Source organism: Patagioenas fasciata, chromosome 27 (assembly GCF_037038585.1).
Source record: "Patagioenas fasciata isolate bPatFas1 chromosome 27, bPatFas1.hap1, whole genome shotgun sequence".
Classification (NCBI taxonomy): Eukaryota; Metazoa; Chordata; class Aves; order Columbiformes; family Columbidae; genus Patagioenas; species Patagioenas fasciata.
In genome coordinates, this window is record NC_092546.1 from 6,480,782 (window position 1) to 6,497,447 (window position 16,666).

The 16,666-nt window shown below is 58.7% G+C and overlaps 1 protein-coding gene and 1 long non-coding RNA gene across 2 annotated transcripts; both read left to right on the forward strand.

The window, feature by feature from the left end:
• The first annotated feature begins 129 nt into the window (after positions 1 to 129).
• On the forward strand, positions 130 to 15,905 carry BTBD2 (BTB domain containing 2). The gene is made up of 9 exons (XM_065858083.2): positions 130 to 818; positions 5,390 to 5,509; positions 6,054 to 6,210; positions 7,223 to 7,328; positions 8,075 to 8,272; positions 10,603 to 10,795; positions 11,908 to 11,995; positions 12,975 to 13,121; positions 13,617 to 15,905. The coding sequence occupies exons 1-9, from the start codon at positions 145 to 147 to the stop codon at positions 13,776 to 13,778; spliced, it is 1,845 nt and encodes a 614-aa protein (XP_065714155.1). The 5' UTR covers positions 130 to 144; the 3' UTR covers positions 13,779 to 15,905.
• Positions 1,283 to 2,791, forward strand: LOC139825697 (uncharacterized). The gene is made up of 2 exons (XR_011735923.1): positions 1,283 to 1,462; positions 1,830 to 2,791. It is a non-coding gene; the product is annotated as an uncharacterized lncRNA (long non-coding RNA).
• Positions 15,906 to 16,666: the final 761 nt, after the last annotated feature.

The window sequence follows — 16,666 nt, forward strand, 5'->3', positions numbered from 1 at the left end:
CTGCCCGCGCCCGCCCGGCCCCGCCCGCCCGCCCGCTCCCGCTCCCGCCCGCCGCCGCACGCCCTGTCCTCTCCTCTCCTCGCCTCTCCTCTCCCCGCCCCGCCGCTCCCCTGCCCGGCCGGCGGCGGCGCCGCGCGGTGCCCCATGCGCCGCTGCTGCCCGGCTCTCTGCATCGCCCCCGGCACCCGCGGCCGCCGCGGCGCCGCCGCCGCCATCGCCGCCCCGCTCCCGCCCGCCGCCGCCATCGCCGCCCCGCTCCCGCCCGCCGCCGCCGCCGCCATCGCCGCCCCGCTCCCGCTCCCGCCCGCCGCCATCGCCGCCCCGCTCCCGCCCGCCGCCGTGTCCCGCCCGCCGCTGCTGGTGCTGCTGCTGCTGCAGCGCCGCCCCGCGCCGCCCGCTGCCGCGCCTCCGCCGCACAAGATGGCGGCCGGTGGGAGCGGCGGGGGCCCCGGGGGCCTCTCCTCCTCCTGCCCGCAGCCGCCGCCGCCGCCGGGCAACGGGGCCGCCGCCGCCTGCACCAACGGGGCGCCGCCGTCCCCGCCCGGCCTCACCTACAACCAGTGCGGCGCGGCCAACCCGGCGGCGGGCGGCGGCGGCGCGGGGGGCCCGGCGGCGGCGGCGGCTGCGGGGGCGGCGGGGGCCGCCGCGGGGGCGGGCGGCCCCGGCGGGGCCCTGCAGCGGGAGCCGGTCTATAACTGGCAGGCGACGAAACCCACGGTGCAGGAGCGTTTCGCCTTCCTCTTCAACAACGAGGTGCTCAGCGACGTGCACTTCCTGGTGGGGAAGGGCCGCGGCTCGCAGCGCATCCCGGCGCACAGGTGGGAGCGGGGCCCCGGGGGCACCGGGCGGGTGCCGGGGCCTCGGGGCGGCCGGGGCGGTGCGGGGGGCGGCCCGCGGGCGCTGCCGGGGCCGTGCGGGGTGGCGGGGGTCCCGGGCCTCGGACGGGCCGTGGGCTGGGTGCGGGTTGGCGGGGGTGGCGGGGGTCCCGCTGTGGGGGGGTGCGCCGGCGAGGGGGCTGCGGAGCTCGTGCTTCGTGCGTCGCTCATGGAGGAGGAAGGGGGGTCGGAAGCTTCGCCCCGCGGCTTGTCCGCCGTGGGGAGCGCGGGGGGACGCGCAGGCCCCAGCCAGGCCCGGCGCCGGGCGGCACGGACAGACCCGGGCGGCACGGACAGACCCGGGCGGCGGGGCCGGGGGCTCCGGTGTGGAGGTGACTGGTGTGTGTGTGTGGGGGGACTCTGGTGTGGAGGTGACACTCTGGTGTGTGGGGGGACTGGTGTGGAGGTGACACTCTGGTGTGTGGGGGGACTGGTGTGGAGGTGACACTCTGGTGTGTGGGGGGGACTGGTGTGGAGGTGACACTCTGGTGTGTGGGGGGACTCTGGTGTGGAGGTGACACTCTGGTGTGTGGGGGGACTCTGGTGTGGAGGTGACACTCTGGTGTGTGGGGGGGACTGGTGTGGAGGTGACACTCTGGTGTGTGGGGGGGACTCTGGTGTGGAGGTGACACTCTGGTGTGTGGGGGGACTCTGGTGTGGAGGTGACACTCTGGTGTGTGGGGGGACTCTGGTGTGGAGGTGACACTCTGGTGTGTGGGGGGACTCTGGTGTGGAGGTGACACTCTGGTGTGTGGGGGGACTCTGGTGTGGAGGTGACACTCTGGTGTGTGGGGACTCTGGTGTGGAGGTGACACTCTGGTGTGTGGGGGGACTCTGGTGTGGAGGTGACACTCTGGTGTGTGGGGGGACTCTGGTGTGGAGGTGACACTGGTGTGTGGGGGGACTCTGGTGTGGAGGTGACACTCTGGTGTGTGGGGGGACTCTGGTGTGGAGGTGACACTCTGGTGTGTGGGGACTCTGCCCGCTGCGTGGCCGGTCCCTGTCACCTCACGTCCCCCCCGGCACTCGATGGATTTTGTGTTCCTGCGGTCACCAGGTCCCGCTCTGGGCCGCGTTGTCCCCGGGGATGGGTGTGACTGGGGTAAAACACCCAAATCCCTGGATTTTGCCCAGAAGCAATCCCTGTTTTCTTGGGGAGTCGGGGAGGGGTAGCGCCCGAGGCTCTGCGGCAGATACAGGGAGCACTGGGGATGGGAAGGAAGGAGCAGTGATTTGAGAACCCAAATGTCTGCCACGTTTTCCTTTAAAAAGCCCTTTATTGACTCTTTTCTGAAGGCCTATATTTGGGGGGGTCATCCACCGCTCTAAAACAAACCCCCGATTCTAGAGGCGCCGCACTGAGGAGACGCAGGCCCGGGTGAGCAGCCGGGGTGGTGGTGGAGGCCGCGCTGCCATTTGAGAGTCGGCAGCTGGAGCCGCTCGCTCGCCCTGGAGCTGGAGTCGCCTCCACCTGGATAGCGAGCGTGAAACCAACGGGGCTGGTTGGCGTTCGGTGGCTTTGCTGGATCGCGTGTGCCGCTCACAGCTGCGGGCAGCGCTGGCGGCAAAGAGCCTGGGGCTCCAGGACTGGACCCGGCTCAGTCTGGGGTGGGAAGGCTGACTGAGAACCAGCGCTTGGCAAGGGAGCCTCGCTCAGACAGCTTTGGCGATCGCTCGTCTCTCACACGCTCATGGTGGCTTCCCCTTCAGATTTCCCTTTTCCTCTCGCTTTCCAAATGAAGCACACTTGTCCTAGGCTGATGTGAGCGTTTAGGGTGTTAGTTCTCTTATAATTCGAAGCTTAATTATTATTTGGGTAAGCTTGCTCCTGCCCGAGAGCTGGGCTTGCTCGCTGGCGAGGGGCAGCGTTCAGCCCAGAAAGAAATGGAAAATAAATGAAGCTTAAAAAACAAAAATAGCCCCAAAGTGAAATGCTACTTAATTGCTCTGAAATCCATCTGGTGCTCGGGGCGGTAAAGACAGAATAGAGCGTGTCACGCCGTGACATCCCACTTCGGATTATATAGATTTTAGTAAACTTGCCTTATGATATTACAGTTGGGATATCCTGATGATTCATGGAGCACGGTGGTTATTTCAGAAACAGCTTAAAATAAATCCACCCAGACCCCTTCTGCGCTCAGTTCTGCCACAGCAGAAGAAGTTTGGCGCTGGAATTGAGTCACAAAGCAGCCATGAATCTGACTTGAGAGGCACCGTGTTGCTTCGGCAGCCAAGGGCAGATGTTCAGCTGGGGTGCTGGTGTCTGGAATAGCGCACGGTTACCGGGTATTGCCACAGCTGGTTTGATTGTGTTAATTCTCAGACCGGGCCAGGTGTAACGCGTGGCTGCGGTGCGAGCGTGTCCTCAATGGGGTTTTTGGCCCGTGGTGGCTCGAGGAGCGCCCGGCAGGGTCTGTCTTTGGTGTCGATGTGTCTGTGGTGCGTTAGAAATTGCCAACTTGGGCAGCAAACCGCTCAGCGCAAAAAACCCGGGAGTCGCGGCCCTGCTCCCCGTTGGGGCTCCGCAGCAGGGAGCGGAGCAGGGGTCGCGTTAGCCATAGGTTCAGGTCGATAAATGACGTGTATGCTGAGCAGGGGTCGTGTTATCCATAGGTTCGGGTCGATAAATGACGTGTATGCTGAGCAGGGGTCGTGTTATCCATAGGTTCGGGTCGATAAATGACGTGTATGCTGAACAGGGGTCGTGTTATCCATAGGTTCGGGTCGATAAATGATGTGTATGCTGAACAGGGGTCGTGTTAGCCATAGGTTCGGGTCGATAAATGACGTGTATGCTGAGCAGGGGTCGTGTTAGCCATAGGTTCGGGTCGATAAATGACGTGTATGCTGAGCAGGGGTCGTGTTAGCCATAGGTTTGGGTCGATAAATGACGTGTATGCTGAGCAGGGGTCGTGTTAGCCATAGGTTCGGGTCGATAAATGACGTGTATGCTGAGCGATCGCAGGTGAAGTCCCCACGCGGTGGTGGTGCAGGGAGGACGATCCTGGAGTGATGTAGCTGTAGGTTCGGGTGTGTTTCTAAGAGCTTCAGCAGTTTGTATAAAGCCATAGAAGCAGACAAGAGATATTTCACATAGCAACCAAGAGCAGCCGTTCATTTTGTGTGTGGAAGGCTGATTGAAGGTGCGTCTATCCAAGCATCCGTCCTGTGACGCACCCGCAGGCTCGAGATCAGACATTTTCCACCTTCAGGGAGCTCCAGGCCCTGCAGAAGTTGCTTTTGTACCCTGGAGCAACCTCGGTCTCTGGACTGTGGGCTCGTCCCCCTCGCTGCCGAGCCAGCCATGAAGAAGATGGAGTGGCCTGAAGTTATTTGCGCCTCCAGGCTCCGCAGCGCCAACGTGGCCAAGGCCAAGGCCTTGACTGGCCCCAGCGATAGGGGAGAAGGTCTTTTTTATTCTGTCTTTTTCCAGACCCTCTTCATGGAGCACAACAGCAAGATTAGAAACATCTAAACTTCACCAGCCAGGCGCTGCGTGGGTGCGATAATTAAACTTGTTAATTGGCCAGAAAACATGACCCAGAAGGGACCAGGACAAGCATGTGGTGCAGCCCCCTGTGTACTCCAGCCTGGGGACAGGCTCGCAGGTTTTTGGCTGCTGCTGCCAGCTTTCTCCTGTGGGCTCATCCTGCCTTTCCTCGGGTGCGTATTAGCCCGTAGCACCCGCAGCATCGTGTGCCGGGGGTCCCACCGCTCGTGTTTGGGGGTTGCACACGAAGAGCTCCTGGGGGTTCTGGAACCCCCTCCCGCTGGTCTCACCCGCTGTCTCCGCTCCTCGCGCTGGGAGGACGCAGCCAGCAAAGCGTCATCGTTCGGAGGCTGCTCGTCACCTGCGGTGTCACCGAGCTCCAGCACGGCACGCGTGGCTCTGTGCCCGTGTCCGCTCTCCTGGAATAACGGGTGTTTTAAGATTTCCGCAGAGCGGAGCAGCCGGAGGAGGGAGGCGGTGTGCAGCGGTGGGGTGGTCATAGTTCTTGAGTGCTTTGTCTTGTTATTGGTGTTACCAGAGTGCCTGGGTATCAAATTAAACTAGGTGGTGCGTAGTAACGAGTTTTCCTTAAGTTTTCAGTGCATGGTGGTGGGGAATTGCACCAAGACTTGGGCTCTGTTCGCTGGGAGAACTTGGATTCTTTAACTTCACTGTTCCTTGGCTTTTCAGCCTCACAGATCATCCACGGGCTCCGGGAGGACTTTGCGGAGCAGCCGCGTGTTCTGTTCGCGATGCACGCAGCCCTTGGGGAGCCATTGCTGTGCTGTACTGGGACAGGGCTCCAAAGAACATTGCTCACAACCTGGTGTTTTCGCAGTGAAGGAACAGAAAGCCCGACACTCCCTTCTGTTGCAAAACATTGTTGCTTTAACACGGGAAGGATTTGCTTTCCCCGGGGGTGCCCTTGGGGAACAGCAATTAGCCTGGGGAGTTTTTTTAAGAGAATGAACATGGTTTAACGTAAGCTTTTCTTTTTGCTTGTTGTTTTGTTCAACGTTAGGTTCGTGCTGGCCGTGGGCAGCGCAGTCTTCGATGCGATGTTCAATGGTGGGATGGCCACAACTTCGACAGAGATCGAGCTGCCCGACGTGGAGCCCGCTGCCTTCCTCGCCCTGCTCAAGTAAGCGGCTTCTCACGTTCCCTGTGACCCCACATTGATTGTGGAGAAGGATATTTTAGTGACAGCGGTGAACCGTTTTGCGGAGTGGAGATCGTTGAGTTTCTAAATAAAACGCCTTTTTGTTGATCTGTTCAAGGGCGTTTAAATGCTGCTGTTAAATCGCTCTGTTCCTGGGGAGGAGTCTGCTGGAGCTGCTGCGCGACGATCTCCGACTCCCTCCATGTTTGCTTTAGCAGTAGTGAGATGAATGTGCCCTCCTGCTGCTGATGGGCAGCATGGGCAAAACCCAGCGGTGCGGCTCAGAGTTCTGTAAATAGGTGGTGTGTATAGTTACACCGTGCACCTGCTGACCCTTGTAGCTCTGTCGATACTCACCTGTTCTCATTCATCGTTACTGGTGTGAAAACCATCATCTCTCCAGTGTAGGAAGCAGGGCCAGGATGATGGGCAGGAGTACAAACATGGTTTTTTATGAAGATCAAGGGTTTTTACCCCGTGGTCTTACTGACTGCACCAGAGCAATGTTTTGTTTGTGTGTTTTCAGATTTCTTTACTCAGACGAAGTGCAGATTGGACCAGAGACTGTTATGACAACGCTTTACACAGCTAAAAAATATGCAGTTCCAGCCCTTGAAGCCCATTGTGTGGAGTTTCTCAAAAAAAACCTCCGAGCAGACAACGCGTTCATGCTGTTAACGCAGGTGAGCTTGCCGCCATTTGCGTGACGTCCCTTGAGCAAGGTCCGTCCCAATAACAAACTGGAAGTTTCTGAGTGTTAGAGTTGATTGTCCAAAGTGGAGCAGTTCTGTGTCACTCTGAACTCTTACGGGAGCGCAGGATGACGAGCAGGGACCCAGCGCGCCCGGGTGTGCGGACCCTGAGGGGTCATCCTGTGGTGGATGTGTCTGCTGGGTTTCCTTCCCTGGCGGGATCACGAGCGTCTGTCAGGCTCTGGTCGCAGTTACTGCGTCGCTGGCAGCGTCTGCAGCAGCAGCCTTGGCGGGAATGGAAGCTCACGCTCACATGTCTTGGTGGTCCGGGGGGATCTGGATTGGTAGAGAAATAGTTATGAAACTGCACTTAAGCTGCACGAAGAGATTCTGAGCAGCTTCCCAAGCTGCGGGCAAGCTTTGTGTGGAATAGTAACCTCGTTTGGAGGGGATTCTTTGAGGTAACTAGATTAGAGTAGCTGTTTCTTTGCAAAACATGCAAAGCACTAAGCAGGTCGCGTACCCTGCGGGTTGCGCGCGTCTCTGGGACTCGAGCTAAGGCGCTGTTGCTAATGCATGAGGTCCGCGCGACTGTTCTTACAGAGCAAGCTGGCTCTGCGTGTTCCTAGAGTGAGCAGGCCCGGAGTCATTGGACAGAACTTTCTTCTGGATGTAGACATGATGTAGTAAAAACTACCCATGCTCAGCGGACATAGTCAGTATGGTGCTAGAAAGCTCTATAACCATGTTCAGTGGTGTGACGGTGAAACAAAGATGTGCCTGAAGACACAGAATGAAGCCAGGGCTGGTGCCCGGTGCGGGTTGTTCTCGTGTTTCTTGTCCCGCTTACCCGCCTGCGAAGGCGGGCGCAGCGCGGCGGGGTCGGGGCGCGCTCAGGCGCGGTGTCGCTGACGGAGAGGGGCTCTGGGAGAGAAGGGGGGGTCTTTGTGTAGTGTAAACTTCTAAGTACCTTTTGTATTCATGACTGCTGCTTCATTGCTAGGCGAGGCTTTTTGATGAGCCTCAGCTGGCCAGCCTGTGCCTGGAGAACATCGACAAGAACACGTCGGACGCCATCAACGCGGAGGGGTTCACAGACATCGACCTGGGTGAGCTGCGTCCCCTCCTCCCTCTCCTGCTTTATAGCAGGGCTGTCGCAGGTTAACGCTTGGCTCTTCTCTCTCGTGGCTTTGCGTTCTGGACGAGCCGTTGCACGAGCAGTCTCTGGCGTGAGCAGAGAGCACGCTCGCTCGCAGAAATACTCTGGAATCTGCTTATTTGGTGCAACTTGATTTTTCTGGGCACGCCACAAAGCCCGTTTCCTCTGTTGCTGTTGGCAGGTTGGGGTGGGTGTAACTTGCCTTTGTGGAGTTGGCATTATTCACCGGCCGCCAGATTTTGCAGTTAAAAAGGTGTTGCGTTTTTGGAAGCAAGAACTGGCTGTTTTAATTATTCTATGCAGTTTCCAAACTTGCTGTCTGCAGTCAATAAACGTTCACGTTCAGACTTCAGCCTTCTCCTCATGAGATGGGCCGTGGAGGTGAGGCACGGGTAGCCTTCTGGCTTTCACACTGCGTGCTCCATCCAGATTTGACGTCAAGTAGGTCGCAGTTCATCCTACTGCGCTTCCATTAACGCGCCAATTAAATGGGCACCGTTTGCTGCTCCAGTGAGTTATTTCCTTATGGAATACGCAGATTTATCTTCCTCAGCGGCTGCAGGCGGCACTTTTGGGAGACGCTGTTCTTAAAACTGCTTCTCTTTTAGTTGGCTGTACATAGGGTACTCCTGGGCAGGTAAAACGGGGTGATTTGGGGCAGCGCCTGATTGTGTCCGTGTCTGTCGTGCCTTGCAGACACCCTGGTGGCGGTGCTGGAGAGGGACACGCTGGGGATCCGGGAGGTTCGCTTGTTTAACGCGGTGGTTCGCTGGTCGGAGGCCGAGTGTCAACGGCAGCAGCTTCAGGTGATTCCGGAGAACAAGCGGAAAGTTCTGGGCAAAGCGCTTTCTCTTATCCGCTTCCCGTTGATGACTATTGAGGAGTTTGCAGCAGGTAACTGAACACAAGGCGTTTCTGCAACCCTGCTCTTTGCTTTCTCTGAACTGCAGGGAATCAAGTACATGAAAATGGATTTTCTGTGTGTATGCTATAGTAATTGAACGTCAAGGTTATCCCCGTTCCCACTGATGTACGGATCTGCTGTATAAACGTCGTTGCCGTCCCTGGCCGTTCGCTCTTGGTGAGCGATGGGGACTACGGGCTGCGGCAGGCGGGAGCCGGTGGGCTCGTAGCGGGTTGTTGTGCTCAGGCGTGTTCTGGTGGCGGTTTCCTCACCCAGCTCAGAGCACACATCCAGCCCGGGGCTCACGCTTTCCGGTCTGAGCGTTCTGAGCGCTTAAACTGCACAGAGCTAACGGAGTTGCAAAGAATCGGTGCTGATTGCTCCCCAAGAGAACGGGGCTGGGCCTCCCCGTCCTCTAACCCAGCGCTGGCGTTGGCCGTTCGGAGCACAGCCCAAACCAGACAATCTTCCACAGTCCTCTTTGAGCTGGAGGGTTGGTGTTGTTCAGTCTGTGTCTCAAAGCATTTTTCAAGTTGACGTTAAGATTTTGATCTGTGAATTTGTCCAAATCATTCACCAGTTTTGACTCAAGGTTTTTTCAGTTTTGTCTCCATTGCCCGTTGTCTTCGAGTCCCTGCGCGGTGACCCGCCAGGCATTAAAACTGGCGATCTGCTGAAAGGTTTTGTGCTGGAAGACACTGTGGAGCCCTTTTCAAAAGTCAGACTCGTTCTAGGCTGCAGTTCTGTGTGCAAAGCAGCAAAACCAGCCACTGACACCATTTCCTTTGCAAATCGCTTCTCAGGGCAGAGATGGTGCCAGCGTATCGACAGCCGCTGTCGTACGTACCGCGAGGTGAAGGAGCAGATCTGTGCGTGAACATGGGACCCGCTTTCTGGTTCTTTCAACCCTTCCTTCAGATCTTGGGTCCCCCCGTCTCACTGGGCTGCACCTTTAGCCTAAAAGACGAACAGAAGCCCCGGGCCTGAGGGGCTGCACCCTCAGCTGTTCCCAAACGTGGGTCTGTCCTGGAGTTGCCTTGGCTTTGTGCTTTTCCTCAGTGACCCTGATGCTGATTTTTGCAGTGAGTTTGTTGTATGATCTGGGATCAAACACGGAGTTTTGTGTGATGTTTTAACTGGCAATCATGTCACTCCCTCCCCTTAGAGCAAGTAATTTGAGAACTGAATTCCAGCAACTCAGGATAAGTTCAGACATGATCAGTGACAACTGATTTTTGCTGAGCAAAGTATCCATGAGCATATTTATCTGTTAGAATTTAGGGAAGCTGACTGCTTCCGTCTCTGCGTGTTGCAGCCTCGGACCGCCCTGTGTCTGCAGAACGTGGTGCTGAGTTGAACCAGCTACAAGTCGTTTTGGGCCAACACGCAGCTCAGCGTTCGCTTCCCACGTTAAAGAGCACTTAATGCCCTTGTTTCTCCAGCACAAAGTGGTCTCGTTTCTGTCGGAACCTCTTGCAAACAGGGGCGCAGAGCAGCGTTGGGCCCTTATGCTAACAGACTGGTTCTTATCCAGTTCCGCTTTTGAAAAGGATTCCAAGTAGTTTCCAAAACTTGAGTTTGGTGTCACTTTGGAAAAACTATCGAGTTACTGGGGAAAAGGAGATGGGAATGTGTTTCAACTCTTGTGAAGATTGCTGCTGTTTTTCCCTTGGGTCTGTAATAAAGGTATTAAAATCAGATAAAAAGCACAAGCAAGGTAAACAAAGCCCCCAAACCAAACAAAGCAAATCAGGGGTTAAATGCCCAAGAGAAGAGGGGAATTGAAGCAGCTGAACAACCTTTGTCTGGACAGAAAACACTCCTGTGTTTCCTAAGGTGACGGTAACCAGGCTCCGTACAGAGCTGCGCGCCCCTTTCTGTCCGGGGTTTGACCTCCTGACCCACCAGTGAGGTAACAGAACAGCTTGGGCTGAGGGCCCTTCCCCATCCCCCAGTCCCCCCTGCCATGACAGGGACACCTTCACCAGCTCAGGTTGCTCAGAGCCCGTCCAGCCTGGCCTGGGATGTCTCAGGGATGGTTCATCCGCCACCTCTCTGGGAACCTGGGCCAGGCTCTCAGCACCCTCAGGGCAGCAATTCCTTCCTCATGTCCAGCCTGAATCTCCCTCCTTTAGTTTAACCCATCACCCCTTGTCCTGTCTCAACAGCCCCTGCTCAGAGGTCTGTCCCCATCTTTCTTTACCGGTGTGATGTGGGTTTGAGCCACTCTTAGCTGCAAGTCTGCTTCCCATGTAACCCGAAAAGCTCCCTTCTGCTGACTGAGCTGTGATGACGTTGCCGCTTTTGTCCCCGTGCGCAGGCCCCGCGCAGTCGGGCATCCTGACGGACCGGGAGGTGGTCAGCCTGTTCCTGCACTTCACCGTGAACCCCAAGCCGCGGGTGGAGTTCATCGACCGACCGCGGTGCTGCCTGCGCGGGAAGGAGTGCAGCATCAGCCGCTTCCAGCAGGTGGAGAGCCGCTGGGGGTACAGTGGGACTAGTGACAGGATAAGGTCAGCTCCTCTGCTAATTCTGCTGCCGCTAGATTCGTGTTTACTGAGCTTTGAGCCTCCTCTAGACCTAAACCTGCGAGGTTACGTGCCAGACCCTGATTTCCACCATAGAACCCCTGCTGTGAACTCTGCTGGGCAGAAGCGTCGCCCGGTGCGCTGGCCCACACGTGCAGCCGCAGGCTGCCAGCCGCCTTCTGTGCTGGCAAAGGTGTCCAGCAAATGGGGCCCTGCAGCACAGGCCTTTTGGGGGTAATTCCCCTCCTTTCATGCAGCTTCTGCGGGCGCGGGGCGATGGGAGCGAGCTCCTGGCGTCCCCGCTGCCCGGACCTGTGACCAGCCCCGCGCACCAGCCCGGTCCCCTGCGCTGAGCGCGGACGCGGCTCTCTGAAACCCCTTAATCTTGCCTGTTTGAGGCAGGGATTAGAACAAAATGCTGGCTGCGCCTGCTTTTCTGCTGATATCTGGTGTGTTCAGCCCTGAGCTCACAGAAATAGCAAAGCCGGTCACGGTGGCAGGAACGCGGAGGTGCGGGGGCAGGTGGGGTTTGCGAGCTCTGGGGCCACGCGGTCGGAGCAGACGGGAGGTCACGGGAAAGCCCTGGTTATTTCCTGATCCCATCCGTGCCCTGGGTGGAAGGGGGACTTGCTTTTACGTACTTCTTGAAAATCCTTGAGCCTCTTCGTCGGCGGCTCTCGCATATCGAGAGCTGTCGGGGGGCGGTGCTGGGCCATCCCTTACAGGTCATGGTTGGAAGCAAATGCTCTTTGCTCTTGGATGTAACGCTCAGAGGCTTTTGGAGCTCGTGTTTGACTCGCAACCTCGAGACGCGTTCTGAGCCCAGACCCTGCGCTTTCCGCGATGGGATCGTGCAGCTTTGTGTTTTACGTGGGCAGACAAAGTTCTTGCCCTTTAGGACGGCCAAAGGTTTAAGCTTGCAAATAATTTCTGTAAAGGATTTCAGTTATTAGTAGGAGTTGCACTTAAAGCTGTGATTTGTTGGATTAAATCGTGGGTATAAAATGGAAGCGAGTGAAGGTGTTTGTGTGTCGTCCGTGTACTGAACCAGCGCAGGAGCGGCGAGCGGGTCTGACTTTCCTGATCTGTCCCTGCAGGTTCTCAGTAAACAAAAGGATATTTGTAGTTGGGTTTGGATTATACGGATCCATACATGGGCCCACAGATTACCAAGTAAATATACAGGTAATTCTCTCTATTATGTTAAAGATATTTGCTGCTGTCGGGACTAACTTACACTTTTTGGTACATACACAACAGAATCTTGGGTGGGAAGGGACTGTGCTTGTTTCACGGGCAGGGTGGCTGGCAGATGGGGCACAGGCCAGATGGGGCGCTGGGGATAAGCGGGATTATTGCTCTCGATTTTCTGCAACGTCCCGTTGGCCGCGTCACCGCCGATCTCCGGGCCCGGAGCCGCTGAGGACGCATCCCGGGGCGGGGGCGGCCGCTCTGCTCCGTTCTGCAGCGTCCTGCGCTCCGAGCTGGACAAGTGCGTGAGCAGGCGGGATTCAGCGTGGGCAGGGCAGAGGGGGATTGCCGTGTCTGTGCTGTGTGGCCGCTGTCCCGTGTGACACGACCAGGAGGCTGAGGGACACAGTTGCCTGAAGCCCTTGGTGACCCTGTGCAGACCGAGGTGCTTTATGGAAATGCGGTGAACGTGAGGCTGGTCTGGGTCACTTGGAACCATCCCCAGGAAAGTGACCCCGGCACAGCGCGGCTCACGGGATGAGCACGCTCTGCTGGGACTCCCGTAGCTGTCAGGGTCCCCTGGTGCCCTGAGCTCTTGGAGCCTGCAGTCCGCTGGTTTGGGCCCCTCGCGCCAAGAAAGGCCTTGAGAACTGAAGTGAGTGGAGAGAAGGGAGCGGAGCTGGTGAGGGGCTGGAGCACAAGTGTGATGGGAGCGGCTGAGGAACCTGGGGGTTCAGCTGGAGAACAGGAGCTGAGGGGAGACCTTCTGATCTCTGAACTGCCTGAAAGGAGCTTGGAGCCAGGGGGGTTGGGCTCTGCTCCCCAGGAACAAGCGCCAGGAGCAGAGCAAACGGCCTCAAAACGTCCTGGTCGCGCTGCCGTGTCCCCCGGGTTCAGCCCATCCCGGGGACCCTCCTGCTGTGGGGCGGCGCTCAGCTCGCCGCGCGTGTTCAATTCAAGACGTGTCTTCCAGATCATCCACACGGACAGTAACACGGTCCTGGGGCAGAACGACACGGGCTTCAGCTGCGACGGCTCATCAAACACCTTCCGCGTCATGTTCAAGGAGCCTGTTGAGATTTTACCCAACGTCAACTACACGGCCTGCGCTACTCTGAAGGTACCGCGCTGGGGCTGGGGCGGCGGGCGGGATCGTGCGACTGTGCTGGTGGCGAAGGCCTCTGTGCGGTCCCTTTGGTGCAATGAGAGTCCAGTCTGTGTTTTCGAGGCCGGTAGCGTCATCGTGAGGGTTTGTGCTGTGGTCCTTCCCCTGCTGGTGCGTTGTGCCCGTTCACCACCAGCGTTCAGGGTTGGCTTTAGCTTGTCTTGCGAGCGTACAGCAATTAACAGGCTGCATTAGTGATGAAGGGATGGGATTGGTTTTTGGTGTATACAGATAAGCTGCCGGTTCTGCCGGCGCGTAACCCAGAGCCTGTCCGCTGCTCGGGTCGTTGATATTTAACTGTTGAGGTCTGGTTAAATGTGACATTCAGTTGTGATAGAAACGAGACCTTTGCTCCGGATACCGGAGGCGCGAGGAGCAGGGAGGTGCGGGGACCCCGGGCTGGGGCCGCTGTCCCCTCCTGACCGGTTCTCGTCCCCGTGGCCGCCGCAGGGTCCCGACTCGCACTACGGAACCAAAGGACTGCGCAAAGTCATCCACGAGTCGCCGACGACGGGCGCCAAAACCTGCTTCACGTTCTGTTACGCGGCCGGGAACAACAACGGCACGTCGGTGGAGGACGGACAGATCCCAGAGATCATCTTCTACACATAGTGAGCTGCGCCGGGCGCTCCGTTCTCGTCCCCGTCACCTTCCCAACTAAATCTCTGGCCGAGTTGACCACACCGATGGGAGCCGCACTAGCCAAAGGTCTCAGTAAAATCATTTCAAAGCTCATGTTCTGCCTTGTGCTGGTGATTCTGCTGCTGTCACGTGCCAGAGCAACTGCTGTCCCAGCCCCGTGTGTAGGTTGTCTGTGGCTAGTCCTTTCACTTTTACCAATTAATCCTATCTAACAACATGCAATTTTTTTTTGGACTGTAATGAATGTAGATGCATTTCCACCAGTCAGAAGCATGGAAACGAGTGGCTCTGGTTGTGGTTTGACTTGCTGGGAGGAGATAAACCTGCAGAAAGACACAGTCGGGGCTGCGCGGCCCGTCCTGCTGCTCCAGGGCTTGGCCAGCCCGGCCCTGACCCCTCGCAGCGTCACGGGAAGTGGCCTTTTCCCCCGGCTCCGCTGTCCCCGCTGCCGGGGAGGCGTTGGGGAGCTCGGAGCCGGAGCGGCTGAGCGGCTGCGGCCGTTGGTGCTGCCCTCGGTGGCCGCGGGGCCCGGCTGCGCTCCCCGCGCCGCTGCTTCCTCCCCGGCTCCTCCTGGGGGTCGCGGGACGCCCCGTGCTCGGCAGCAGGGGCCCCGCTGGCCGTTACCGTGCTGATCAGCCCTTCGCAGGTAGCGCTGCGCTTGGCCGGTTGGAGCGCTCGCCTCGCCTGCCCCGTCCTGTGCGGCGCTGCTGTTTCACGCGCGTCTCAACGCGTTTTCTCCGCGTTTCCTGCATCGCGAAGCCCCGCGTAAAATAGGAGGAGGTTTGAAGTGCGACCGCCCGCTACCCAGAGTGCAGCAGATGGACGAGGATTCGTGGAGCAGTTCAAGAAAAACATTAAAGGTTTTGTGTTTGCACGACCCGCCTGTTGGGGCAGGCACGGGAAGGACGCAGCATCCCAGATCCCGCCTGCTCCGGGCTCTCGCTCCGTTATCTTGAAGACGCCTCTTTGCCCCCATTCGGGGCCGGTTGCTGTTCCCGCAGCGACTGCGACTCGAGGGGACGGGGCTGTTGTGTCCCCGGCTGCCCCCCCAGCCTCCCGCTGTACCACCGGGATTCCTCCTCCTCCTCTGCGATTACAGCACCGGAGCCTTCCGTGTCGCGTGGGACTCGCTGGCCGGGAGGTGCCGACGTCTCCCTCCGCACGCGGGGCCGCCGTGGTCACCGCGCTGGGCTGCTGGAAGTCGGCGCCTGGTTGTCCCTCGCCGGCTGGGGCCACGGCCCCTCTGTGCAGGTGCCTCCTCACCACCGCCCCAGAACACCCTGCGCCCCCAACCAGGAGCTACTCCCGATGTCCATAGTGTGTCACGTTCTCTAGGAAGACATTGTAAGATGTGTATATTGTAAACCTGCTTCAGGGTAGGATGTTGTTAATATGGCCAGTACTGAAGAAAAAAGGAGATTAAAAACAAAATGATGGGTCCACGATGTAGTTACGGGAGCCCCCTGTGCCACGCAAAGTGCTGTGAGGGGGTTTGGCAGCCGGCGCGGGTGGCGCTCGGGGTGGACGCGGCTGCGCTGCTGCCCCTTCCCGGGGGCCGTGGGAGCCTCGCTGCACCCGTCCCGGGGCGTCTGTGCCGGGCCCGGCGCCGCGGGCTGCAGCGGTGGCAGCCATGGAGGTGATCGGAGTGTGGCAGAGGCAACGCGTGCGCTCGGCCGGAAGGAGCCGGGCCGGGGCAGCCCGGGCTCAGGCGGCTCCTCGGGCTCTTCCCTGGAGCCGTCTGCTTTTCTGTGATTCCGTTAACGCGGTTGCGGCCCCTCCTGCCCTTCCCGCAGTCTGGGAGGGGAAGGAGCCAACCCCTGCGCTACACCGGAGCAACTTCTGTCCTTACGGCTTTGATGCAGTTCGATGCGATTCTGGCTTTGTAGATAGGTGAATGTAATTCATTGTTGGACATGCCTGTTCCCAAGAGTCTGAGACGTCCTGTTGTCCCGCGTCACCTCCCGAGCAGAGCTGGCCCGGCGACCCCGGCGCTATACGATGAATGTATCCGACGCTCTCGTTCGTGTTCACACTCTGCTTTTGGCCAGCTTTGTGATCTGTAAATAGGATCAATAAAGACATTCGGGTTGTACAGAAGTTGCCTCGTGATTTGGAGAGAGCTGGTGGTATTGGCACGGGAACAGCCCTGGGGGCCTCGGCTTCTCCCTCCCTGTGCGTGGGGTGGGCGGAGATCCCGGCTGGGGAACCCCAGGTGTCTGGGGAACCCCAGGTGTCTGGGGAGCAGTCACCGCGGAGCCCGTGCTGCTCTGGGGAGCAGGAGGGGGTGGAATGGGTGTTACCCTGTGGGTGGTGGATTTAGCCCTTCATTTTGTGACTGAATTTAACTTTGGCCGGCGGTTTCTGATCCCTTGTCCCGCTGCTCTCGCCCCTCGAACCCGTCAGCGCCGCCCTCGCGGGGGCACAAGGATGCGCGGTGGCTGGATCGCAGAATCGTTTTGGTTGGAAAGACCCTCGAGCTCATTGAGTCCAACCGTTCCCCAGCCCGGCCCCGTGTCCCCAGAACCCGCTGGCCGGGAGCGCGATCCCCGGCCAGAACGAACGCCCTGCGCCCCCAGTCCTGCTCATTGGCTTCTTACAGGAACCCCCTTTGCAAGCCCTGGGCGCTCGGGCTGGAGCCGCCAGAGCCCCCGGAGCCACCGACCTCGCTGCTCCGCGGCCGCTCCTGCACCGCGAGGAAGAAACGAGGGGCCCTATTTTTAGCTGGGAGCAGTTTGCAGCAGGAAAGGCCGGGGAGTCTCTGGAAGGGTGAGAACAGCGGCTGCGTCGCCCCCACCCGCAGCCGTGGAGCCGCCGCGGAGCCGCGGGGAGGGGGTGAAGATTTGATTTTTATTTTTTTT